The 25459-nt window shown below is 42.1% G+C and overlaps 1 protein-coding gene across 1 annotated transcript in view; it reads right to left on the reverse strand.

Annotated features, from left to right (window-relative positions):
* The window catches only part of LOC104575186 (PAS domain containing repressor 1), a 43451-nt gene that overhangs the window by 10644 nt on the left and 7348 nt on the right, over window positions 1-25459 (reverse strand). The window contains exons 2-11 of the mRNA XM_088527607.1: window positions 13658-13749; window positions 12120-12176; window positions 10696-10850; window positions 9392-9483; window positions 7532-7621; window positions 7011-7131; window positions 6392-6505; window positions 5398-5516; window positions 4471-4553; window positions 767-873 (exon numbers count right to left, since the gene is read on the reverse strand). Of these exons, the coding sequence (XP_088383733.1) occupies window positions 767-873; window positions 4471-4553; window positions 5398-5516; window positions 6392-6505; window positions 7011-7131; window positions 7532-7621; window positions 9392-9483; window positions 10696-10850; window positions 12120-12151 (913 nt within the window). The 5' untranslated portion in view covers window positions 12152-12176; window positions 13658-13749. The remainder of the gene's footprint in view (window positions 1-766; window positions 874-4470; window positions 4554-5397; window positions 5517-6391; window positions 6506-7010; window positions 7132-7531; window positions 7622-9391; window positions 9484-10695; window positions 10851-12119; window positions 12177-13657; window positions 13750-25459) is intronic.

The raw sequence follows: 25459 nt of genomic DNA on the forward strand, positions 1-25459 counted from the left end.
CAGGGGAAGGAAAGTCCCCATTTGCAGCAGTCAAGCCAATGTGGTCCTGGCTGCACCCAATCTGCTCCTGTGTGGAGTGTTCTAGAGTGAATGTTCAAGGTGTCCAGGGTGCCTGTGCTCTCTGGGGCTGCCCCCAAGCTTCCCGCTTCAGGCAATGGGGAGCTGGCGGCCGTTTTTACTCTTCAGGCAAAGCTACTTCAAGATCGATAGAGAATAAGCTCCTGTACCCCACAAGAAGTCTGTTATCAGCATGTCTGTATAACGGATCTGAATTTCCAGAACCATTTTACTAACCACAAGTGAAGTTTACAGCACCTAATTGCACAGATAAGCAATCCGGATGCTTCCTTCAGGGTATATTTCAGTGAGCTAAGCCTGGTGGCTAGCTCCAGAGCCAGCGGGAACGGAATGTCCCCAGAAACTGTGGCAACCACCAAAATCCCAGGGAAAGGGGCTGCTCGCATAAGCTGGGGTAGAGAGCAGAAAGTTCTGACTGCCCATTCATTAATCTAAACCAACTTGCAGCCATCTGTGTTCAAACAGGACACCTGCCTAATTGGGAAACCTGCATAAGCAGTTCCTGATCTGCGTGAATTCCACAGGGATTCAACTTCCTGGTGAAGCATCAGCTGTAATAACTTTTTACAGGAAGATAGAATTCCCTTTCGCCTCAGAAAAGGAAGCCTGTTGGGATGATGGTAAAAGGTTTTGCACAAGTGAAAGCTGAGACCGAAGTCAGGCAGGCTGCAGAGGGAGAGGAACTCACAGTGTTCATGGCACTTAGCAAGAAGCTCCAGGTCATCTGCGTGGTAGTAGTCATACCCTGACGTTCCCAGGACCTCAAAGGGAAGGTATCCTATGATAGGTGGAGCCCTAGAAGGGAAGCGAAGAGCAGGTAGTAAACACAAAACCTGATTCTATGACCTCATGGTAGACAGTCTGCAACACTGACAATCAAACAATCTCCTACAGCTACTTGGCAGGGAAACTGCATAGTGACCTTTCCATACACACGCAAAAAGCAACATGGAGATGTAAAAAAATGAGCAAATGAAAAGGTGTCTGTTTATTATTTCATAGCCTATTCATTATGTGGGTGTAGAGAAAGGCATGTGCGTATGCAAGTGACTCAAGTCATTAAGCATGCTTGTTAGACATGTTGCCCGAGAAATGCTGTGGATGTTCGTGCGCATATTAAACTGGAGTAAAGTTAGCCAGTATGTTGGAAGCAAATGTCATCTAGGTGGTAAACGTAAAAAAAAAAAAAAGGATAAGTGGGAAGCCACAGTGTGTGTCAGGACCTGCTTAGGGAAAAGAGAAAGTAATCGTTCCCATGGAAAAGTTTGGGAAGCCCAAACCTGCAAAAATGCTTCTAGGTTGGCAGTGAGGAGGAGAATAGGTATGGGGCAAATTTTAAGTGGTGTTACTTCTCTGGCAGGTAAAGAAGGAACTTAGGAAGTATGGAGATGTGAGGCTGTAAATGACTTCTCTACTATCTACTCTATGTCTATGATTCTGCTATCAAGTCTAGATTGAAGCAAAATATAAAAAGTTTTTAAACTGCTGTCCCAACAACACTGAGCTCTACACAGTCTGTTTGGGAGCCTACTTGCTTGGAATTAGGAAATAGCACTGAAAGGTGAGGCCAACGACATGATGTTTACATCTACTTCCTATTTCAGCAAGCCACCTTCCATCCCCATGCACACAAGTGTGCTCCTGTTTGCATCAATTAAAGCACCACGTGTGTCTGTGAGGCAGGATTTGACCATGCTGTGCTAATTCGGCATTTTGCTCCACCTACTTGTTTTTGGCTGCTAGATGTGCTGATTGCATGAGGATAATCCGCCAAGTTCAGTGAGGCACTCAGGAATAAAGTCGTCAGTGTATTACTGAAATAGTTAATGTTTCCAACCTGGGACAGTTTGAAGGTGTCACAGCCTACTAAACATGCCTTTTACACTGCCTTTCTTCCTCTTGTGTGTCAAGCAATCCTCTTAAGGAGCGTGAATGCCATAACATGGCTGAGAATGTATGCAAAAATTATTTAAGTGTAAGTACATTTGGGTTGGAATGGATTGACCCCGAGACCTTTGGGGTCCTACTGCCTGGGCCAAGGAACCGAGCCATAAATCTGTACTCTTGGAGTCTGAGCAATTTCCTAAAACTCACCCAATATGATGCCTTATCTGCATCCTCAAAGCTCTTGAAAGAGGGAGCACTTAGTACACGGTGGTCCCTACCACAATACAGTCTTATTTATTCAAATAGCTTTGTACAGAGCACTGTGTTCCTTTCCTTCATGTGACCCAAATTTCTGTTAATGATGATAAAATGTGTATTTTTGAGAGAGTCTTTCCATCTCTCTCTTTAGTCAAATGTGCCAATGTCTCTTGGGTCTTTAATAACATGTTTATTTTCATGACAATGATGTCTTTCAGATGCACAGCAGATCAACATGATCACAAAAGTACCATGCTTTCACAATTTTCACCAAGACTTTCTAAAATAGAATGTAACCACAAAATGCTTCCAATCTGTCATTTGACAAGGACATGGTTTACTTGTGCAGCAGTCTGAAAGTGTAGTTAGGCTTCCAGCCTGCAACAGGCTGTGCAAATGGGACTGCATGGTCTTCTCAGAGCTTCTTGACCGTGCGTTCGGTGACAGTGTCAAAGGCTGGAAGGATGGGACTTTAAACCAACAACCTCCCAGCACAAGAACTGCAGGATGACACCTTGCAGTATTTAACTGCATGAAGGGAAAATGGGGAGAGGACCCCAGGACAGAACAGAAACAGAGCATTATCAAAGCCCACAGGTTTTCTTCCTTTACTGCCTATATGCAGATTCAGATGCAGATTTTTTTTCCAGTTTTCTAATGTTTATCCAGCTATGTAGAGTGCTTTCTGCATCATTTATTATCATTCCACTTTATCTTATCGTCATATATATTAGAGTAACTGTTGAAGGCCGGGTGCCTGCCAATCAAAGCTGGGCACCCACTGCTCCTCTGCCTGCACCCCTCTCTGCATCAGGCCACGCAAGTGTTGTAAATAAACAAGAAACAGCAAAATATTCAACAACATTTCACAGTGTGCTAGAGATCCTGAGGCCTGTACTGGATAAAGGTCTGAATGAGTGATTAAATGAGACAACCCACATGATTCTTTGCTCATTCCTGGGTCTGTGCTCACCGCTTGCATCCGGTGCTGTCACAAACTCTGGCTCAGCATCTATATTAACTTAATTTACTCTCGGTAACAGTGGTTTCCTCACCGGGGATATGAGAGGGGCTGGAGCGGCTGCAAGCGCCCAGCAGCGAAGAGACTCCTCTCTGAGTCATAACCCAAATCCATCAAAAGATTCTTTGATACGTCTTAGCAAAGCTCTTGCCTGCCTGATTCACAGGAGCTGCTGGGGACACAGCCCTTTAGAAAACCAGCTCGCTTAATTAGATAGAGAAATGAGCGATTGAGGAATCTAACTTTAATCACTTGCTTCTGAAAATGTGCGTTATTGGATAGTCCAATTAAAGGAGAGCAAAGTTACTCCAACAAGATCTAGATGACACGAATAATATGGAGACTATCCCAAACCACACAGCACTAACTGTAAGGTTATCAAATAGACAATTCTACATTTCAAGATGTGATACATGGAAAATATATCTTGCCTAACACATGAATGCAAGTTTTATTTATATTTTTTCTTTCTTTCTTGTATTCAAAGTGCTTTTTCCCTCACAAAAAGGCTTATTTTGTATTCTTCCTTTTCTAGTGATGGCTACCGTTGCAGGGCTTATAAAGACAAATGCAAACAAACTCCGTAAAGACAAATGCTGCAGGATAACGACGAGAAGGATATGATTTTGTGTTGTGGTCATGCATAAATGCCAAATACACAGAAGCAAAAGAGAAACAAAAACCTCCAGCTGCTTCTGAAAACAAGAATTCTGCACCTACCAAGTCAATAAACTGATTCCAGTCTGTCTCATTCCCAAAGTCCTAACACAGCCTCTCATACTCTATTTAGTCAAAAAGCAATCTATAATCAAACCATCTATTCCTCTGCATTTTCATTTTTTTTAATGCATTCCAGCATTTCTCAAGATGCAAATCAGAAGTTTATTGATAGAGTGAAAAAATTAAAAAGTCTCGAAACGTTGGAAAACAGATCAGATAAACCAATAGAGAGAACAGGACACAAAATGCTTAGTTTCAGTAATTTAATATCTCAGTGAAATTGGACATTTTTCTAGCCATTTTCCCTTCACTTTACATGGCTTCTCAGTTGCCTAAACCATGAAAGAGGGCAAAGTCTTTCAGGACGCCTGATAAGTAAGTTCAAAGTATTATTAGTTAAGTAGTCTAATTTAATTAGAGCTATTCCACAGGGGAAGTCAGACAATAGCTATACAAGGTTTTCTCTTTTTAAACTACGCTTTATTCTCTATTGACAAATCTCTTACCTGTGGTCCAAGAATAGAAACTTCCATTCCAAACTATGCCTTGATGTAAATTCTTCACATGGCTCTTCAACATTGCAGAGCTCCTGCAAAACAGTCGACACATTCAGATACTTAGTTCTGTGAAATGACAAAAGGAACCCTCTGTCAAGATAAAGAATGCATCATCTTAGTATAGCAAACCCCAGCAAAGAAAGAGATTTAAAAACACCCATTTTTTTTCTTTTATTGAATACGCAGGTCTTGTTTTATACATGCATGAACTTATGAAAGGTGCCTAAATAATTTACCCTGGGATGAGTCACTGTTAGAACTAGGATAAAAAGCCCAAGGGCCTCATTTTGCAGTCTGCAGGCAAAATTTCCCCTGATTGTTTTTTTCTTAATATTGGCAACTGAAGACAGATGCCAGCAGCAGGTTCCAGCTTCAAACCAAGCTCGCTATTGCTCTGTCAAGCAAGAAGCATCTACAGTTGTTATCACTGTTGCTATTGCACTGTGCCGCAGGACACTTAATGAGCAGAAAAAAAGAGTCCATGAAATACGATGTTCAAGGCTTAAAGTTACGAGTGGCTTTCTTACACAATGTGTTTCTTTAGTGGCTGCAACTTTTCAGGCAGTTTAGCTAGTCGCCTTTATCGGCACTGCCTGAGCTGGAGGCTGTGAAACGTCCTGTCCCCAATCAGCTCTTCTCAAACGCAATTCCTATTTTGCCTCATTCCGAAATACGCTCAAACGCAGCAGTGTCCTCACTCATTTACAAATCCTCAGCACAAACAGTTCACAGTGCCAAGTATCCTCTTTGAGAGGCTCCTGCAACACAGCTTGTCCTGTAACAGCTGAGGCCATTGCTCATGGTAAAAGTACCAGGCTCTTCAGCTGAATGCTGATTTCCAGACTAAAAGGGAAAATGCAGTCTGAGAGCTCTCACCTTTAAGAACTGTGGTGTGACGAGACGAACAGTTGCTACGAGGCAAATCTGCTCCTCCGTGGCTGACCTGAAAGCTCTTGCAATAGCTGACTCAAAGCCATTACAGGAGGGTGTAGGCACTAGACACAACCAGATATGTTTATTTAAATGGAAGAAGAAGACGTTTCTTTGCATGTTAAGACAGGTAGAATGACTGATGACAGCCAAGCAATGAATTCTTTGACCCACAGCGTTATGCCACCCTGGTACACACTGATGTTAATCAAAGCACAAACCTTTAGGCTCATAGTTACCCATTTGTGACCACCCTGGCTTGTGGGAAAGCTCTATGAGACAGCTCTCATCAGCTAGAACATACACCTCCAGCCCCCTTGCTGTGGTGCCTGCAAGCAGGCTGCAGACTGCGATGCAGACGCTGATATTCAGCTGACTTTTAGGCTTTGCAATATTTTTGCTATTTTGCTGTCTACTTTTTGCAAGTGTCCTATTAAAATAACGGATTGAGGAACAAGAAGATATAGCAAGAGCTGATACCACTTTTCTGCCCTGAACATTCTTCTCAATACAAAATAGGACAGTTTACACTGCATGTTAGCAGGTGTGAGGTTAAAGCAAGGAAATACCACCTTTTTGCAGTCCAACATTTGCAAGATTCAAGATTTCCCAGGTTTCTCATAGTATTTCATTTTTAAGAAGTGCCATTTCATTGCCACAGGTGAAAGACCATATTTAATTTCACTGGCTGTTTCAATAAATAGACTGCTTGAAAATTGTCAGTGTCTCAAATGTAGAGTTGGTCCTGCATCACTTCTTTAAGCAGAGCACCCGCAGCATCTCCAGCACTTCTATATGAAAAACATCCCTAACATATCTGTGGCACATTCCATTCCTCCTGATTAGGGGTCATTTTCAGAAGAAACAAGGACATTCTGTGGCTACACATAAAGATATGATTTAAAGGAGAGAGGCAAAATAGGCTGGAGTGGTAACTTACCATGAGTAAAATATTTAAAATCCACTACAAATTTCACATATTCATATGTCAAGGGTTCATTTGGATCTAAGCTGCCTCTTGCTAAATGACAGCAAAACTCTATTTGTTTTTCTGCTGAAATGAGAGAAAGAGAGGGAGACGCACACAAAGTTACTACAAGCCGGCACTTTATCACACTCAACATATCTAATCTCTGCCGGGGGGGTTATACCAACACTGTCACTGTGGCATCTAAGCACATTCTGTGGGGATGTTCTTGATAACCCTAAGTACATATGCAACACTAGGATAAATAATCACCTGGTTTTGCGTAAGGAAGTGTAGTCTCACCCCTTTCCCATGGCTTTACAGTTACCCACTGCACTGTCCTGGAGCCCTGGCCATGCTGTCACCAGCAGCATTTGCCCCTGCCTCCAGTGTGGGCAGGATTTCATGCAAAGCCTTGAAGTGACACTGAAATGCTCTGCTCTGGCAGTGCTCAGTAGGACCCTGAGCGAAAGAGCACCAGAGACCTGAAGCCCCTCCATTAGCTGCGGCGGGTGAGCACTGTGTAGACTCCCCTTGGGAGCTGTTTGCTTTTGGCAAATTTCCCTGATAGACAGAGGAGAGCAGAGCTTACCGTTCAGAAAATCAGCTGCAACAGGGTCTGTCATGAGCACGTGTGGAGAAAGGAGCTTGTACACCTCACTCTGCTCCCGCTCAGGCAGGAAGTTTAATATATTTTGGTCCACCAAATCTGACTGATACAAAAGATTGCTTTGTCATGTTCAGCAGTACGACTTTCCACAGCCACACGTGCTTTCAGCACACAGCAGAACACAAATGAGGCCCATTTAGCACAGATGCTTAACACAAGAAAGTGATGCTTCAGAAACAGAACTCCCTTTGAGGTGACATATGGAATAAGGCTCAGGGAGACAGAATTGGCTTCTAATTCTCGCACTGTCACAGCCCTGAAGAGGCTCACATCACAGTTCCAGAGGCCCACATCACCAGACAGCAAACATTACACAGTATTAAATCCTTTAATTTGGATTATTGCTTCTTTGACTGGACAAAACCAAGTCCTATCTTTGCAATAGCAGGGCTGTGCTAAAGCAGGAGAAAGATTCCCCAACATACTGTGTGGTCAGAACTTACCGGTAAGTGTCCAAGCAGAGACGAGACACTGTCAGATACATATATAATAATCCCATCAGTGGTAAGAGCAATGAGAAAGCCATCTAATGCCTAATGAAAAAAAGGCAGGCCAAAAGAAAAAAATCAGAAGAATTATACTTGGGAAGAACTTAGAATACAATACGGTAGGCTACAGTATGCCTACAACTGGCATAGATCTATTGTGGTAACAATGGCTCAAAATGGAAAAATAAAAATGACACATGATGTCTAATTCAACATTCTTTTTATATTTTTATTTTCTCATTAATATTAAATTGACTTGCAGCTTGCATCCAGTATTTATTTAACATGAAGCAAGATACCAGTTGCTAAATTTTCTACACCCACACAATTCTGGTGACTTCAGTCATTTCATTATATGTTTGAATTACACAATAGTTAACTAATTCAGTGCGTATGGAGGTGCTAGATATCATCATGGCAAACCCAGCATGACGGAGTGATGGATGGACAGATGGATGGATGAATGGATGGAAAAGTAGTAACAGACAAATTGCACAATGCTGTATTTTTAGCAATTTGTGACTATCATGAGTCAGAGTCAAAGCATTATTTTGTTTAAAGCATGCATTTGCTAGATAGGTGATACAATTTAATTTTTTTAAAAAAATTATTTCTTATTCTTAATAGTATCTGGCCTGGATTTGAGGTTCTCTATCCCTTTTAGGTCACTAAACATGTATTTTTCTTTGGATGTTTTTCCTGTTCCTTACAACAGCTTCTGGTACCACTGATCCAGCCTATTTCTATTCTTCTGTAATGACTATGAGGATCTGGGATATTTAATTTCTGGTCAGCACAGCCCGTGCAGCAGCTCTTCTGGATTCACCCTGAGGGTGCTCTGCAGCTTAGTCTATAGGGAGCTGAAGATGCTGATCAGAGGTAGCGCTCACCATCTTCCCCAACAGCCCCCTCAGCGTTGTGCTCTGCCTTAGCTGAAATTAAACTTTCTCAGAACAGATGAGCTTTTGACTTTAAGTAAACCGGTCCACTGTCTAATATAGTCCAGCAAACTGACATTATTAAAGGATTGTCTCCCATCAGCTTCTCGGGGACGGGGGGGATTTGTTTTGATTGAGCTGGAACAAACCAGCTTGTTTGGTGAGAGAAATTCCCAGAAAGACTGAACAGACTTTTCCAGGGAGGTGACTCAAGACATCCTGATGAAAAGGAACAACTAAGACAGTGCAGCACCTCCCAGCTCAGCCCAGCATCCACCCTTCTTCTGGTGGGGCAAAGAGCCTACACAGGCAGGGAGCTCCCAGGCAGAGAAGCAGGAGGCACAAAACCCAAGCGGTATCTCTAAGAATGGCTTAGGAAAATGCAGGCTCTTCCATGAAGCACAGGGATGTTTTTGGATCAGCCAAGTGTTTTTCTAGGTGAGAGCATCAGAGCTGTTCTGCTGAACGCATGTGAAAGCAGTGCAAGTAAGAGATGCTAATGGGATGTGGGAGGCAGAGAGCTGCTCTGTTTTTTTTCAGGTCCTTTCAAGTTTTTGCTAATGCTACCAGTTTTAGTGGCTGTTCTGAGAAGGGTAGTTCTGTTTTTCCTCTCTCATCAGGCCAAATCTGGGCCAAATTGGTCTTCAATCCTAAATGAAAAGCTATTTATCTTTACAGGGGCTATTTACCATCTTTTTAACTCTATGTCTGCAAAACATTCAGCACAACAGTGCTCTCAATCAGCTTTGGATTATGTGCACCAGCACTGTAGAAATTGTTAACACTGGGACCTACAGGTGAAAGCAGCTGTATCTCTGAACTACTCCACTGAACTGATTAGTTCCCACTAATCTATGCAGCTTTTATTTCTTCTTACCTCTAACATCAACTGGGTGAACTCCTCGTTGCTAAGAAATGAAGGCTTCCAGTCTTGTCTAATCTCACAGGCTTCTGTCTGTGCTGTGATTTCTTAAAGAGAAAACATCAAAAAAGCAACATGACTCATGTTCGTTGGAGATTTTTTCGTTTTCAAGTAACGAGACGTCTTTAAGAGGCTTTCAGAAGAATCATCCTGAGATCATTCAAAGCCTGCCTATACACAAGAGTCATTTGCCACGCCATCATGATACAAATGCCACTAGAAATCAAGAGACCAAAAAAGGACAGATTTTGGGTGGGCTGAAGAAATCCTTCAAAAATGCAGGTTAATGGGCTAATTTCTGAGTAAGCTCAGCAGAGCCACTGAGGGTACTGTAGGCTCCCCACTGACAGCAGGAAGGGTCCTCCGCTCTGCCACTTCGGGAGGACTCGCATGGGGACACAGGCAGCAGGACAGGCTGCCTTCTGCCATCTCCTAGACCTGGGAAGGGAGCAGAGAAACACCCTTCTCCTTGTATTTGTGATGCACGGTGTCCCTCTGCTCTTCGCTCTCATGGCCTGTGTGAGTGTGTGCAGCCCATGGCAGGGGACCTACGAGGCACCTGGTGCTCCTCTCTGTTAGTCCAACAGGGCAGCAGGGAAGTGGCACTTGGGGACTGGTGCGGCTGGCAGAGAAGAGACCGTGGACAAACAATTTCAGGTCAGCACAGCTTGTGAACCTACCTGTTCCACAGCCACGGAGAGGACAATAAGCAAGGAGAAAGAGGATGGAATTTGTGAAAGGCAAAATACCTTGACAAAAACAGAACGTACAGAGGAGGGGATTAAATACAGAGATTTAATGGATCTAATGGTGACAGAGACTGGACAAGGGAACCTGTAGAAGAGAGAGTTTTGGAAAAGCAAGCTACAGAGCAGACAGTGACAAGATACTATCAAAGCATCCAGGAATAGAAAACAGAGCAGGGCACACAGGAAAAGGAGAACAAGACATAGCAGGGGATGCAGAAGTCAGTGAGGGAAATGGTGTAATGTCATTGCATTAAAAACATAAGGACCGAATCTTTTCAAGTATCTCCTTGTTTAACTGATCGGCAATGCATTCAAACCGAGCAAGTTTCCTGAGGCCAGCTGCTATGCCTTTTTCAGTCCCTTGCTTAGTGTTCATGTCATCTACGGAGGTCTTAAAAGCTTGGGGAAAACAGCACTCATCTTCAGAGCAGAACTCAGCAGCTGGTCAGATGCTGAGCCGATGCCTTTGGCACCAGGAGGGTCACAAAGGGGCCCAGCACTCTCCAGTACCTTTCTGTTTCTGTAAGAAATCGATGGTCCTCTGCAGGATTGTGGACTTGTCCATCTTGAGAGGGTGTCCGTGGCCTTGCAGCATTGTGCAAAGCTCTTTAATGAGGACATTGAACTGGTCTCTCCTTTTCTTCTCAGATTTGTTGCGTGATGCCCTGGATGACAGAAACACAAATGTCACTAAGTAAAATGAAGGACCTAGAGCTGGAGCCAGTGAGGGGCTAAGGGATCTTGTTCTGGCAAAACACCTCAAGTGTAAGAATCCAAAGTTTGTTTGGATATTCATTTGTTTAAAACTAGGCTTGGACTTAAGTGCTTTGCTGATGCTTCCAGGCTTGCACCAGGACTGAACTCAAAAAGAGCAAGGCTATCTGGAGGCAACAAACATGACATATTTATTTAAGTAAGACCATATCATCACATACTTTTTTTTTTTTTTTTTCTTTTTCAGTTTGTGCACACAGACATAAAGGCCAAAAAAAGAAAGACACCTTATTTCCTGACTTCTACTCACAAAAGTAGCTTATACACACAGGATGCTGGGTGGAGACAATTGCAGAACCGAGCCAAGCACATACTCTCAGGTCTGGTTTCGAAAATTTGGAGTGTTTATAGTATCATATATGAAACTGGGAACATTAAGAGTCTGGCTGCAGAAACCACAGACTGACTTCCTACTTACATTAATACAATTTCATCATGTTTTACTAGGGTTTTCCTCTCTACTAAATAAATAAAGAAGAAAGCCAATCTATTCTGTCCAAAATGTTCTTTCCAGTGCTCGTAGCAGAGGTAACCTTGTTTTCATACAAACTCTTCCAATGGTAATTAAATTTTTACGAGCATATTCATGATGATACATGCTTCCTGTGATCTACATCACGTGTGGTATGCAGAAAACATTTCCATTCATATTCAGATTGGTATGTGGAGGTTCTCAGCTCCAGCTCTTATGCTCATGCCCACTTCTGTCTTGGCACTAATGGAGAAAGGCTAACCAGAACCGAACCAAGTGCTCCTCAGAAGGGAGACTAACTCATACTCCAAAGCAGGGCCATCCTCTAAGTTTTGCAGGGAACTCAATGCTAGGTGAGCAGTGCTGCATGATGTCAACAAAATGACATACTAGGAATACTGCAACAGGATAATAAACAGGCACGGGATAATCGTGGATTCTGAGGACCAGACAATGTAATCTAGCAACGCTTGTGCTGATTAACCTGTCATGTGGTGGCCAAATACTTGAGAAGCTTGAAAACGGTCACAGAAATATGAACCTTTTTAGTTTGCTATACAAAGCCTCTAAACTAAATGAGAGTTTTGCCTCTGACATCTCCCAAGTTTTTACACTTCAGACAACACGGCATGTGCAATTGCACCCTGGCAGAGCTCCCACCCTCTGTGCCCTGTGGACCCATTCCTACCTCTTTGCCCTGTCCTTCTCATCTTCATCCATCAGTTCGTCTACACAACACAGAGCTCTGAAAGGAAAAGACAGCAGTACTTAGACATATATCCTCTGATTTTGTTGAGGATGTCAGAATAAGACCCTACGGACCTGTCTGCTTTGTACATCATGACATCCCAGATGTTTTTATACTCCCTTTCCCCAACTTCAGATCCTTTATGAAGGTTCATGATTTTTCTTTCTGCAGCAGGTACTGAAGCTTGAGAAGTGAAACCTTTGTTAAAAGCCGAAATATACAGCTTCAATAAGTGTGATTATACAAGGAAAGAGATAAGAGCTGGTAACCCCTTGGCTACCTTTTTTTCTGACAGAACCACATGCAAGCCCAGCCGCTGCCTGATGCTACCAGGAGAGCACCACGGATGGGCAAAATCTGCACAAAATTCTATGCAGGAAATAGCAGCTATTCTGCAACTGCGATTTCATTCTCTGATCTGTGCCGGATACCACTGTGCCTGATTCTGTTTTGGGCAACCAACCAGGCTGCTGAATTTCATTGCAGTGGTTAAACAGTAGCTGAGATGTCTTTCCCAGTGGATGAGCACAAGAGGACACAGGAAACTCTTGCTTCCTGGAAGGATTAATAACAACAGGGTACCATCGCGATTGCTGGGAGACCATATGATACAGATTCATCCCAAGCCCACTGCGGGCAGTGACTGCTGCTTACGCTACTGGGCTTTAAACACAACCTCCAAACTGCATCCTGCACTCGGATTCATACCCAGGACTTCAAGCTAAAATTGTGCTGCACCTGACATTATCCAGGGAAAGGAAGGGAATGTGGCTTCCCTGTGGCCTGTATGTCCCTACATTAAAAAAAAAAAAAAAAAAAAAGTCATTTGGGGCTGCTATCTTTATTTTATGCTCACTGTGTGCAGCAGTTTGCAACAGCAGCTGCTGAGAGAGATGTGGTACTCTCAAGTCCCATGAAACGATGGAAAATTAGACATGATGGTGAGAGTAATTTTTTAACTGGTAGTTTGCTTTCTGTGACTCAGAGGGGCTAAGTCAGCAGGATGGGCAGTCACCTTCCAGACTGGCCACCAGCTCCCCAGCCTTCGCTGCCCACCTCCCACTGCTGCAGAGGGGCTGCAGACCACATCCATCCCCAGCACCCATCAGTCTCCATCAATAGCGAGCACTTTCGTTGGCAAACCCTTCCCATCCTGAGGAACACTCTGTGGGGACTAGATGCAAGAATTTGTCCCTGCTTTGAGACTACTCCAAGACCCAGAAAACAGATGGCCATAAAGGTAACATAAATCAGAAGTACCTACAACTGACAGGAAGTTAAAGATACAAAAGCAACAAAAATTTACCCTCACTTCCCTGCTCTAGGGTGGGGATCTCCCTCCCTGCAGAAGACCTGGGCAGAGGAAAACTGAATGAAATGATTTCTTTTGTCTCAAAAGGTGAAGAATATGCACCACAGAGAGGGAGTGGTTTGCACTGCCTGAGTCACTGAAAGCAAAGAGCCAAATTAGAAATTACCTGTTCTACTCTTCAGATTCATCAGTCCAGACTGACTGAGTGGGATTAGCACTTCTTATCACCATGTAAATAGAGGTGGAGAAAAATTAATCCTGGAAGGAAAAGTAAATCCAGTTAAAACACAATTGCAGAGAATACTTAGCCTAGAGAGCTGCAATCACTTCAGGCTGAAAAAGCCTCTCACGCTAAATTAGGAACTGGCTCAAGTCAAAGCGCAGCAAGGCTCCAGGACCTAAAGAGCTGGGACAATATTCTGGGATTCTTGCTTCTTCATGCACCATTTACTCCACTGAATTCACAGAGGAAGCCAGGCAATGCCAAATTGAGCTCCCCTTTCCTATGGCCTGGTAGAAAAACGTCCCTATCCATAGCTTGGGATCACTAAGAATCAATACAAGTACTCTGCAAAATAAGGTAATTTACCTGGTATGTATGTTATGAAAAGCAGTGAGACTTGATCTATGCAGCCTTGTGATGAAAAGTCTCCTTCAAGATGAACATGATCAGGCAGAGCCAGTGCAAGCACCTAAGGGTGGATTTAGGACCTCACTAAGGTTTGCCACTAACATGACATGAGCATCCCCTTTTTCATTACTGTTTGAACAGCTACCACTGAACACTCTGGCTGCCAAATGAATTTGAAACATTTCATGAAATTAATTATCCCAAAGAATTTTTGTTGCATTATTTCTTTTTCTACATCTAATGCTTATCATTTCTCAGTTATCCGCCTTTGTCAAATTCTCTCTCTCTGACTGTACCCACCCCACCATGTTCACCTCTGAAACCTCAGCCACCAAAACTTTTTTTTTGATTCAAACAACCCTAATTCTCAGGAAAGTTACAGATACCACCAAGCTGTCCCGATGGAGAGTAGTATCTTCATCAATAACCAAGTACTGAGTTTCCAAATTTTTTCAGATTTTGTAGTAGTTTCTCCTCTCGAAGGCCAAGCAACCCAGAATTCAGTTCAGTCTTAATAACTTCACAGATACATGTATAAAAAAAAATGCTTTTTTTTTTCAAAGCAATGAGTTAATGGAAATAAGACAAATGGATCCACAGCACTTTTCAGAGAACATCTTTTTATTCACCCTTAAGCATACAAAAATTCAGCCATAAACACTTTGCAGGCCCAACAACACTGAGGAGCTTTTTGCATGATGCAGCAGGATGGTGAGCTATAAAAAGTCTTAGCAGAAGACACCTAAGGACAAAATATTCTTAACTGGATTAAGCACTTCAGGACTACATTTAGCTAAGTGCTTTTTGTCTTGTTATGAGCCGGAGCCAAATATAGTAACCAGAATACTTAAGAATAGTTTCATAAGGGTTGTATGCACTCCTCAGCTTCAAGATAAGGCACTTAGCACTATCGACAGCAGTATGTCTGCATGTTAAGAGTATCTTAAATAGCTACAGACAGAATCTCTTTGACCTCACCTGTATTAACCAGAGGGATCAAAATTTATTTATTGCCTACTGAAAATCCTCTCCTGCGACACATGGAGGGAAGGACTCCTGAACTCTGTGAGCGGGTAAGGAGCGAGGACGCCTGCCAGTGCTGCTGGCCTCTTTCTTTTGCCCAGCCTACATGAGGTGGTGACCAGTGTTGTCCCCGCAGAGATAAACATGTGTGTCACGGCCTCCTGCCCTTAATGCCGAGGGGAAAGATTCCTCCTGCCCTTGCATGGGGAGGGCCTCAAAAAATGCTCATTTCCAGGGCAAGACAGAGTTTAGACTTTTCAAATATCATAGCCTTTAAAGTCATTTCCAGGGTTACAGAAAGAGAAATGAAGTATGACATCCTTAACAAGACAAATGGACTTCTCAGAAACACATCTAACAGTTAAAGTGCTATTTCATGCTACCTATAATACCCTGGTACAATTATTCCTGAAGAGCGTGAGTGAGAGATTTTTTTTTTAAAAAAAACCTCTCTTTTCTGCAAAATTGTCTGATTTCAGGAGCTATCTAAAATGGCAGTCTTCTGACAACAGAAAACGTTTATTTATTGCATTAGGAAAATCAAAATATTAACACTACCTTGAAAATAACACCTGTTAATGGAACACTACATTAGTAAGCATGATCCCACAAACCCAGTAGTTTCTACGAATACTTCATTTTATTTTTAATTTATATTATGTGGTTATGTCATTGCAAGTAAGGTAATACCATTTCATAAAACCAATGCTGGAGAGATTTCTTCATGATCAGTAGCAAGATAGAGCATTTATAGTTCATCTAAAAAAAGGGCCCTAACTAATTTCACTGTTTTTCCAGTTGCCTCAGTTGGTCTAATTAGATATATTTTCGCTGCCTAAAAGCTCCACTGTGCCTATATTTAACTGTTCATAAAATTTTGGACTTGAGGAATGCATAGCAGTTGGAGATTCTTTAAATCTATACTGCAGGCAATCTTTTAATTATGGAAATGTGCTGTGCCAATAACTTCCACAGATTTTTACATGCAACGAATTCAGCAGAGAGCCCTCAATTACAAGATGAAGCCCTTTGTAGCACAATATACTCATAAATAAGAGAGTTAATGCATTCTCCAGCGATACGATTTATATGTCAATATGCTGATGTTTCATTCTTCCTGAGGCAACAGGAGGGCATGCCTGGAGTTGACAGCTAAACAGCTGATTTAATTTTTAAAAGGCAGAGTTTAACCTTTTCAGTAAAGTGCTACTGATTCAATTATAACATGCTAATGGAAGTGACATTTGCCAAGTGAATGGTGGCGGCCCAGAATGGTGGTGCTTGTTGGACACAACCCGCACTCGCCCCTTGGTTTACACTTTTCAGCACCAAAATGTGTCGCTGGTCCCTGGCAGTCCCAAGGCCAGGCTGTGGAAGAAGCTCACCCAGCACCTTTGTAGCTCCTGGAGAGGGTCTGGGAGCAGTGAATTGATGGGGAACCAGCTATTTGAGGGTCTCTTCTTGGCCAGAATTGGGCTTTTTCTGCCTTTCCTCCAAGTACGGCGTCTGGCTGCACACCCTCAGCCACTGTGTACCCTTCCCTGCTTTATGGAGCCCTAAATTTAGCTTGTTACCTGTGACAGATTTATGACTCCATTCATTATAGCAGTAACAGCTCCAGACAGAAGCTAAGAGGTGCCCAAAGAAAATGGATTTTACAAACAATTACAGCATAAAAAAGGCTGTATCAGTACACGGTGATTCAGCACAGAAATGAAAGGCAAGATACAGGCAGGAACAATGGTGGGGTTTTTTCCTTTTTTCCCTTTTTTTTTTTTTTTTTTTAAACCAGGATATGCTGTTGTCTGACAAAAGAAAGGGAGAAAAAAGATTTTTTAAAAAGAGAGACATTTGAAAAGAAAAGATGATTACTGGAACATTTTGTTCTCCCGGATTTTTGTAAGATCCTGGAGAAAATAACCGGGCAACTTTGTTCTGTTCCAGTGATTTACTAAGACTTGCAGGCTGAAGATACAACACTGGAGAAGATGATTTAAAATGTCTCCAGGGTTTCTGTAACAAGAAGGGCATGTATTTAATTAATTCTTTCAATTTGTCTAATAGCCACTTAAAATTCTCAAAACATGGCAAAAGGCAGAACTGCTGATTCACAACTGTAAATGGTACAAAACTGCACTTCCACTGGCACTGGCAAGCAAGGATAAAAATGAGTATGCAAATGATACTTCTTCTGCAGTCTTGGAACATCACACCATGAACACCACAAGATAATGATAATACATATAACCTGTACGCAGTTCTTCAATGCACTTGACTCATGGCATAGTTTGGATCTTGTTGTCAAAGTTGTCTTTTGGACCTGTTATCCTGAAATATCTCTTGTAGTCACTCTTCTGTTCGGTTAACTACTGGCGAAATTCATCCTAAGCAGAGAACTACATAAAGCTTACGCATCATTAAATTGTGTATTTCTAAGCCTTGGGCTCCCCCTGTGCAATAAATAAATGTAATCATTAAATGAGAAATAAAATGAACTATCTAATCAAACTAAAATTCTTCTCCTCTATCTCTATCAGGCAGAGAACAACCTCCAAAAATTACCCATACAAAATGGAAAAAGGGGAACACATAGAAGGTGGCCAGCAGCGTGGAAGAAGCTCTGGCAGTCTGCAAACAGCCTGACTACCCTTAGCCCTGTCCTTTTTTTGCCTCCTTAGATCTGCTTACTCCATTATGCTGGACTGGGGAGCCCGTTGGTGGGAGGTCTTGGAAGTCCGGTCCTTGTTCAGCTTCCTTTGATTTCTACTGAATGACATCTACTTCTCTGATGCTTTGCAAACGACTTGCTAGCATCCTTTCTCTCTTCTGATGCTTGCACATCAGGAAGTCTGGCACACTCCATAAACACCAGATAAGCCTTGCAAACCACAGTCAATGCTGAAAGGAGGAATGAAAATGGAAATACGGTTGTCTGTTGCACAAGGGAGGAAACAGGAACATGCATTTGATCCCTGTCTCTTTTTAGGAGTGTCCCAGTTTTAGAAAGCTGAATTGGAGACAGTTACTGCTTCTGTTTATGGGTATCTGCATGAGAGCAGCTACAGCCTAATTTTCAATATTGCTGAAACACAGTGTAAGCACCTATAAACAAGGAGCATTTCGGCAAAGCTTGAGCTAAAGCATGGGCTCAAGGTCACCTAGCAGAGTTAAGAAGTGAATCCAGATGTCCTGATGATTAGCTCTGTCTACTGGCATTCAGACAAGTCTTCCCTCCTAAAATAAGCTTCCTGAAGCATCAGGCTGTGGTCTTAGAACTTCCTTAAATATGTATCACTGATAAGAAGTGATTCTCAGATGAAGGAGGGGAGAAGAAGAAAAGGAATGGCTGGTTATTTTTTTCCTCAAGTGAACACTGAGTGACTGACAGAAAGATACCTTCCTTTTATAACAGACTTCTTCCAGTAAATCAAAAAAAAAAAAAAAAAGGAAAAAAAAAAAAGGAAAAAAAAAGTTTCTCCCTTTTTCTAACAGCACGAAGGAAAAAAAAAAAAAACACGTTCTGCCCCAATAATCCTAAACCTGAGTAATTTAATCTGCTCTCTGTTGCAATCTGTTTCTCATGTATATCACCACCCTGGAATTTCTGGAACTCAACACATAAGAAAGCTATTCAAAAAAGGAAATACTACGACAAAAGGATTAGAGATAGGTTTAAACCAGATTGAAACCCTCCCTATGCCAGAAGGGAATTCAGCTCCTGATCTGGGACTTCTTGAAGTTAGCCCAAATCACAAACCCAACCCTTGCCAAAAGGACAGAATTTCCCAGTGCCAGCCCACCTCACATCTCTGCTTCAGACACAGAAGAAATGAGAAAATGGGTTCAGGATACATGCAGTTATATTGTGGCAGAAATGGAACAGCAAGAGTCGCTTGAACAGTTAAATTGCCTTATGCGAAAGATGTACAAGAGAATTATAAAGAGCTTTAGTAGTTAAAATTCAAAGTCTCACATGCAAGCTTGCTTAGAGTTTTATCTACTTAGCCATTAAATGAATATCAAAGGATTCACTGCAGCTGAGCTAACTGACCTCATTTTAAATCTTTGGCTTCATGCACCCAAGTTCAAGCGTAAGAAACTTCTTTACCCTCTTGGTGTGTTCAGTTCTGGAGCATTCCAGGTATAATGTGCACGTAAGTCAAAAGGAATTTAAACAAAGCACTTTTACATTTCAAAATTTGTCTTATCCTCATTTGGCTCTGAGACTTTCAGCTGCTTTCCTTAAATGATGTGCTCACATCTGTTCTCCAGCCGAGCTGCGTTCATGCCCCACTGACCTTACTGCTGCCATCTCTGTAATCTTGCAGCTGAGAATAACCAGCAATGCACCCATTGCCTCTAAGTGTCAAGATCCTTTCAAGAAAGAGGAGGTATAAATGAATCAGCCTTTATATAACAAGGAAAAGAAGGATTTCAGACAAAAAGAGTCGTTCAGCTGAGGTGAGAAATGGAAAGTGCAGGCCTGATGTTCCCAGCCCCAGCTCCCTCTGACAAGGCAACTGGAGGTGTGAGCATCCTGCAGGATTGCGCTGCGTAAGAAAGAGCAGCCCTCCCGTGTTTCCCTAGCACCAGGAGCTCGCTTCATGCTCGTCTGACTCTATTTGTTGCTGCTCCTATTCAAACTTGACTAATCCGATCAAGTTGCTTCTTGGTCTGTGCCTTAAAGCTGACTAAGTCAACACTTTTCATAAAGTCTGAGCCCACTTGTTTTAAGTGTATGATTAAGCACCGGACTTGAGCATTACTGTGAGAAACCTCATCTCATTACTCACTACTTCCAAAATCACTTGCAGGTGTCTAGAATTTTCTATCCAAAGCCTCTGAACCAGTGCTTTACTTCTGCCGTATTAGAAATACATAATATGATGGCAAGGAGTCCCAAAGATCAAATATACTTTTATGTTTCAGCTTCCTTAAAGAAGAGAGCTCTGAGTTGAGAACAGCTGTTAATAGCACCAGATAGACAGTCTGATGCAAAACACTTTCTGTGGCCACTAGACCTTCTACACAGATGTCTCTTCTTATTTACTATGAAGAGCGATGATAAATATAGTCAGCAAATGCATTTTGGGCAGTCATGCTCATTTGTAGTGTTTGCAGCAAATAACACTAGAAGACTTATGAAGCAGAAAAGGTTTTGATCCGTGTGCAATTCTAATTCAGTTACAGCAAGAATGGATTTGAGCTACTCAAGATCGCAAAATCTTTTCAAGAAGAATTGCTGACACTTACTGGAATTGTTAATAATGTATCTGGTTTGATTCTCTTCTTTAAAACAAGCTCATGCATACCTTCTCCTCTTCTCTAATGCACTTTTAACTTCTTATTCAATATTCTTTTGTGCACTGTCTTGCCCCTGACATTTCTCAACTTGCTCCTCAAAAAAAAATGGCTGTTTGTTTTGAAAGCTTCAGGAATAAAAGAATACTCAAACAATTAACTGTAATCACATTCATCATTCTGCAAGGTACCACAAACTTGGGCTGGAAATATAATAAGAAAGCAAAACTCTTCTTCCAAAAGAGGAAAAGAAAAGATAAATATCAACATTTCTTTCTCTGTTATTACTTTCTTATCTTTTGCAGGTTACTAACATGTCCATCACGAAGTACTTCTTTAATATAGGGTCATTACTGTTACACAGATTATGCACAAAGATCCAAAGCTTCATTCTGCCTGATAAGATATTCACACTTTTTTTTTTCTTCCGTCTATTTGCAAGGCTGGATGCATAATCAGTCAAAATAACAAAATATGACTCAGCACAGCAGAATGTCCATTTCCCTTTGGGGATTCTCCCAGAGCTGTTTTTCTTTTTTTTTTTTTTTATTGAACTTCATAAGACTGGAAAAGATGCGTCCCTCCCAAGCAAAGCTCAAGTAAAAAAGATTTGAATAAACACAGAGACTTGGGAAACAGCACAGATCAAGTAGCAGAGTTTCTGCTACTGTCCCCTCCAAGAGGGACAAGCCACTCGCTACCTCGGGGAGGCAGGGGACAAGGCAGGGACCCTCTGCAGCCACCAAGGGCTGGAGAGAGGCAGGACAGAGAACCAATGACATCCCACATGGATGGGGGTCCGGAAAATGGGAAAGGGGGTATCTAATTGCTGTCTATTGATAAAAACAACTCTGTGAACAGGCAGAATATTTCAAAAATACATTTTATCTGATCTCTGCAATGGTTTAGTACTAACAGTACCTCTACAAATAGTCAAAATAAGGACTTCAGTACAAGTAATAAGTAAATACCTAGATCTATCTTACTCAAAGGGTAAGTCTCTGATAGACACCTAATACAAGCAGCAAGGGACACAGCCATCCTGTAGCTGAGTCTTGGCTCTATGAAACTGGCAGGCAAATAAAAGCTAGACTGCAGCTATAGACATCAGTGGCACTGTTTTTTAACGAAGAGACCCAGTCTGCTGAAACAGTGACAAAGTGGGACCATGTCTGACCTGAGACATCATGAAAAGGGCACTGAATAACTTGGGCCTCAATTTAAAAGGACCCATCAGTATATGCCTCATTTTTAATCACCTGTGTAACTCTTGGGTGAAAGCAGTGGGATTTATTTGTGCTTTCCAGAACCAGGATAGGTATGAATTTGTTATTTAGCAGTTTTCAGAATGAAGCACCTCAAACCATACAGCCTAGATACTGGCAGCATCTCTACTATATTTAACACAATAGAATTAGGTTGGCAGGGAAGACACATGTTAAAACCAGCTGCCGGGAAAAAAAAAAAATCACATTGTAATGCATATGCGTAAAAAAGCATGATTAAAGGGGAGTTTGTTTCTGTGATAATCTGACTACGTAGTACCATCAGGGTCAAGAGAACCCTGACGAACATCCACACCACAGCATGAAGCCAGCAGCCGTAGTTAAAAATGTCTCTGACCTTTAGATCACAGTCCCAGTTTTGTCAGGTTTTCACCCTGCGTTGAGGATGCAAATATCATTTGTACTTGCAGCCTCTTCCAGGCGCTGTTTTTGTGCATGTCACCTATAAATTACATGCAAAGCTTGTGGTATTCTAGGCAAAACGCAAGAGGGAAAGCATTATATTAGGCAGAGTGAAAAGTTGATGCCTCTTTGCTTTTCTCTCTCTCTCTCTTCGGCCCCTCTACAAAAGCCAGCAGTAAAATTCCTGCTAACCTCACTGCGAGCCGTATTGTGTGCTTTCTGAGTCAACGGGAAAGTTTTGCTCCTCTTTAAGTTAGCTTTAACAACCAAGAGGTGCAAAACAAACATGAAATTAAGGGTGCATCCTTAACTGTTGCTGATCTACAGTTTGAAGCCCATGCTTCAACGAAGGAGCAGCGTTATCACCACTGGGCGCAGGAGGTGCGCTGAGCGGGTACCAGCGAGCGCCCCAGCACCAGCATCTCGCTGCTGGGGCCACTCGTAGCATGGTGGTGCTGCTGCCGTCTTCCTGAGGAAGGCACAAAATGAAGGCACAAAATCTGGAGCTTTGTGCCCATCCTGGTGCTGAATCCTGCACACTGTAAAGCAGCACAAGGCTGGCAGCGCTTTGGAGGATTAGGCATGTTTAGTTTTCCTCAAAGAGAGCCGCTAGTTATCACCAGCACTGTCACGAAACCCAGACCACCTCTCAACTGCCATCTTCCAAATGGTAGCTTAAATGACTGAGAAATCACGTACGGCTCCAAAAAAATAGTCCTTCTCAGTGCCAGAATCTTGTTTACCACTGCTGTAGTAGCTGAATTGCTGAATGAAATATTTACAACTATTCATGCAATCAAACTCATTTTCGTTAGGAAATAACTGATTAGGTATCTCACATCTGTTCCTGACAATTATTTAAGTCTGTGCAGATCCATATCTAGTCCTGACATGAATTTTAATGTTTTAGAAACAGCCACCCTTAATAGGAGGGTGATGACAGGCTTGCGGTCCTGGTGGTGAGTGACTGCAATTGGAAAGTTGGGTATTTACAGGTAAAGTATGACACAGTCAGCCTTGATTTGCTCTAACCTGGTGACCTAGGGCTTAGGAAGCTTGGCAGGAGACAGAAATTAGAGAAAAGCTTGACAAGGAATTATCTTGAGAATTATCTTCCTGTCACTGTCAAAAGCTTTTAATATTTCACAGATGTTTTCTTCCTCCACATGGAAGAGCAATGCAACTCTGGACCAGGTGCCGGCCATTCACCTTCCAGCCATGATTCCCCATCAGGGCCCTTTTCTGATTGAGGCTACTGCGAGTGCTGCAAGGCTGGGCAGAAAATCAGCTACTAGTGAGCCTAATTGAGGTGATCCTCTAATAAAACATGACATTCATGTCTGGGAAGATACAAAAGTAAATCCCCCATCTTTGTGCATTATTAGAAATGTAGCAAGAAATCTAATGTTTAGTTAATCTGATTTAAGTCATTTAGCAATCCCCCTTGCCACAGTAAATTTATCACAAAAACTTACATAAAAGAAGGAAAAAGAAGTATTTATTGCAATGACTCCTAACATCATATTACTGCACAGAGCAGGAGAGAAATCTTCATGCCTCTTGGGTCAACTGCACAGCTCTTCACGGGTGTGCCAAGGATGCCAAAGACAAAACAGATTATTTGAATTACAGCTCTTTCTGGTGCTGTTCATCCTTTGTGAGAACAGGGTTTTGTAAGTTCTGACAACAGCAAGTAGGTCAGAAGAAAACTTTTGGCAACATCTGTAATCACCGTAAGTTTTACTTCAAGGTCAAGGAACCAAATAGAAACTACTGAAGAAAATGAATGTTTGCCCGCAAAGGACCTTGTAGAGCTGTCAGTCAAACATAAACAAAATCTATGTAAGTGTTTGAACAGCAATCTCTGGAACAGTCAGGAGTGCCTCGCAAAAAGTAGATTTCAAACACAATCCAAAGGAGATTAAACTGACAATTCATCTCACTCAGGACTTCTGTACTTCATAAATAGGCATTATGTCTTCTCTATAAAGCAGCTTGTTATCTGATTTATTCACTGATACCTCTACTTATTTAAGCAGGTGAAACAGGACTATATTAGAAAATTCTGGAATAGTTTCCTCAGCACTGCAACATTTGAAATCAGAAAATGTTTTATAAAGTTTTACTTACTGTGCAATCAAACTCATGTTAAACTACTGACAGTGGCAACCTTTAAGTAATATGCTATTCCATCTGGCTCACTTATTAAGATATATGTACTTTCCTTCCTCCCCAAACCCTCAAATCATAAAAGCTGCCATCTTTGGGGTTAGTCTTTCTCCATCCCTCAGGTGAACACTCAATTCTACTACTCTGGTCACAAAACTACTGCCAACAAACCAATCAGTCTAATACGCCATCTTTATTGCATCTACCAGTTGCATTTTTAATTGTGATTATATCCAAGATAAGGAATACAACTCCAGATTTCAAACATGTGCTCTGGATACATGAGAGTTCTGATTTTTCCCTGTTTTTGTTCCCATATGGATTATTGACAATTCTAGTCCATTGTAGGCCGACGATCTTTGCCCTTTACAGACAGTAATCTCGGATTGTCAGTCATGCGCTCCCTACTCTGAAGATCCTCTTCCGAGACCCTTTCTTTTTGAAGTTTTAATAAATTTTGGAAAAGAGAAAAATTGAGTTGTGGACCATTTTTCCCATATAACAGAAGCATAAACAAGAGTTCCTGAGTTGGGCAAACTTCCCCCAGTAGCGGACTCCTGCTCCAGGCCCAGAGAGACATATACAAAGATAATGGGGAGCTCTTGCAGTTGATGAACCAAGTTCCAAGAGAGGTCAAGATCCCCCATATGAGAAAGTCATTGAGCTGTGCAGAAGCCCACACTCCAGCAGAGTAACGGTGTGAATCGCCCATTCCAAGGCCTGACATATGCTCCCTCTGCAGCTACACAGCTAAAGTCACCGCTGCCACATCGGAGTCCAACCCTAAAGCTTACAGCTGAATGACAATAAAGTAACTCACTTTTTCTATGTTGACTCATTGTCTCCACTAGTGACAAGGCTCAGCCCTCTGCAATAAGCAAGATTAAATAGAAAAGGTAGGCGTGAGCATTAACAGAAAGACTTTGTTTTATTAGCACTTCCTACTGTGCCCTTTCCACAAAAGCCTGCCCCAAAATGAAGCCACTCCAATTAGTTAACTGGGAGCAAAAGCGAACTGTTGATATTCATCTTTAATACATACAGCAGTAGCGAAGTGAACCAAAGTCACGCCTTTTCGCCACACATGACTCACCAACGCACACGCTTAATACCTCACTTAATAAAATTTGATTAGAAACAGATTGACTGGAGTGAA

Source organism: Tinamus guttatus, unplaced genomic scaffold, assembly GCF_059628265.1.
Source record: "Tinamus guttatus ecotype Peru unplaced genomic scaffold, ASM5962826v1 Tinamus_guttatus_pri_ptg000287l, whole genome shotgun sequence".
NCBI lineage: Eukaryota > Metazoa > Chordata > Aves > Tinamiformes > Tinamidae > Tinamus > Tinamus guttatus.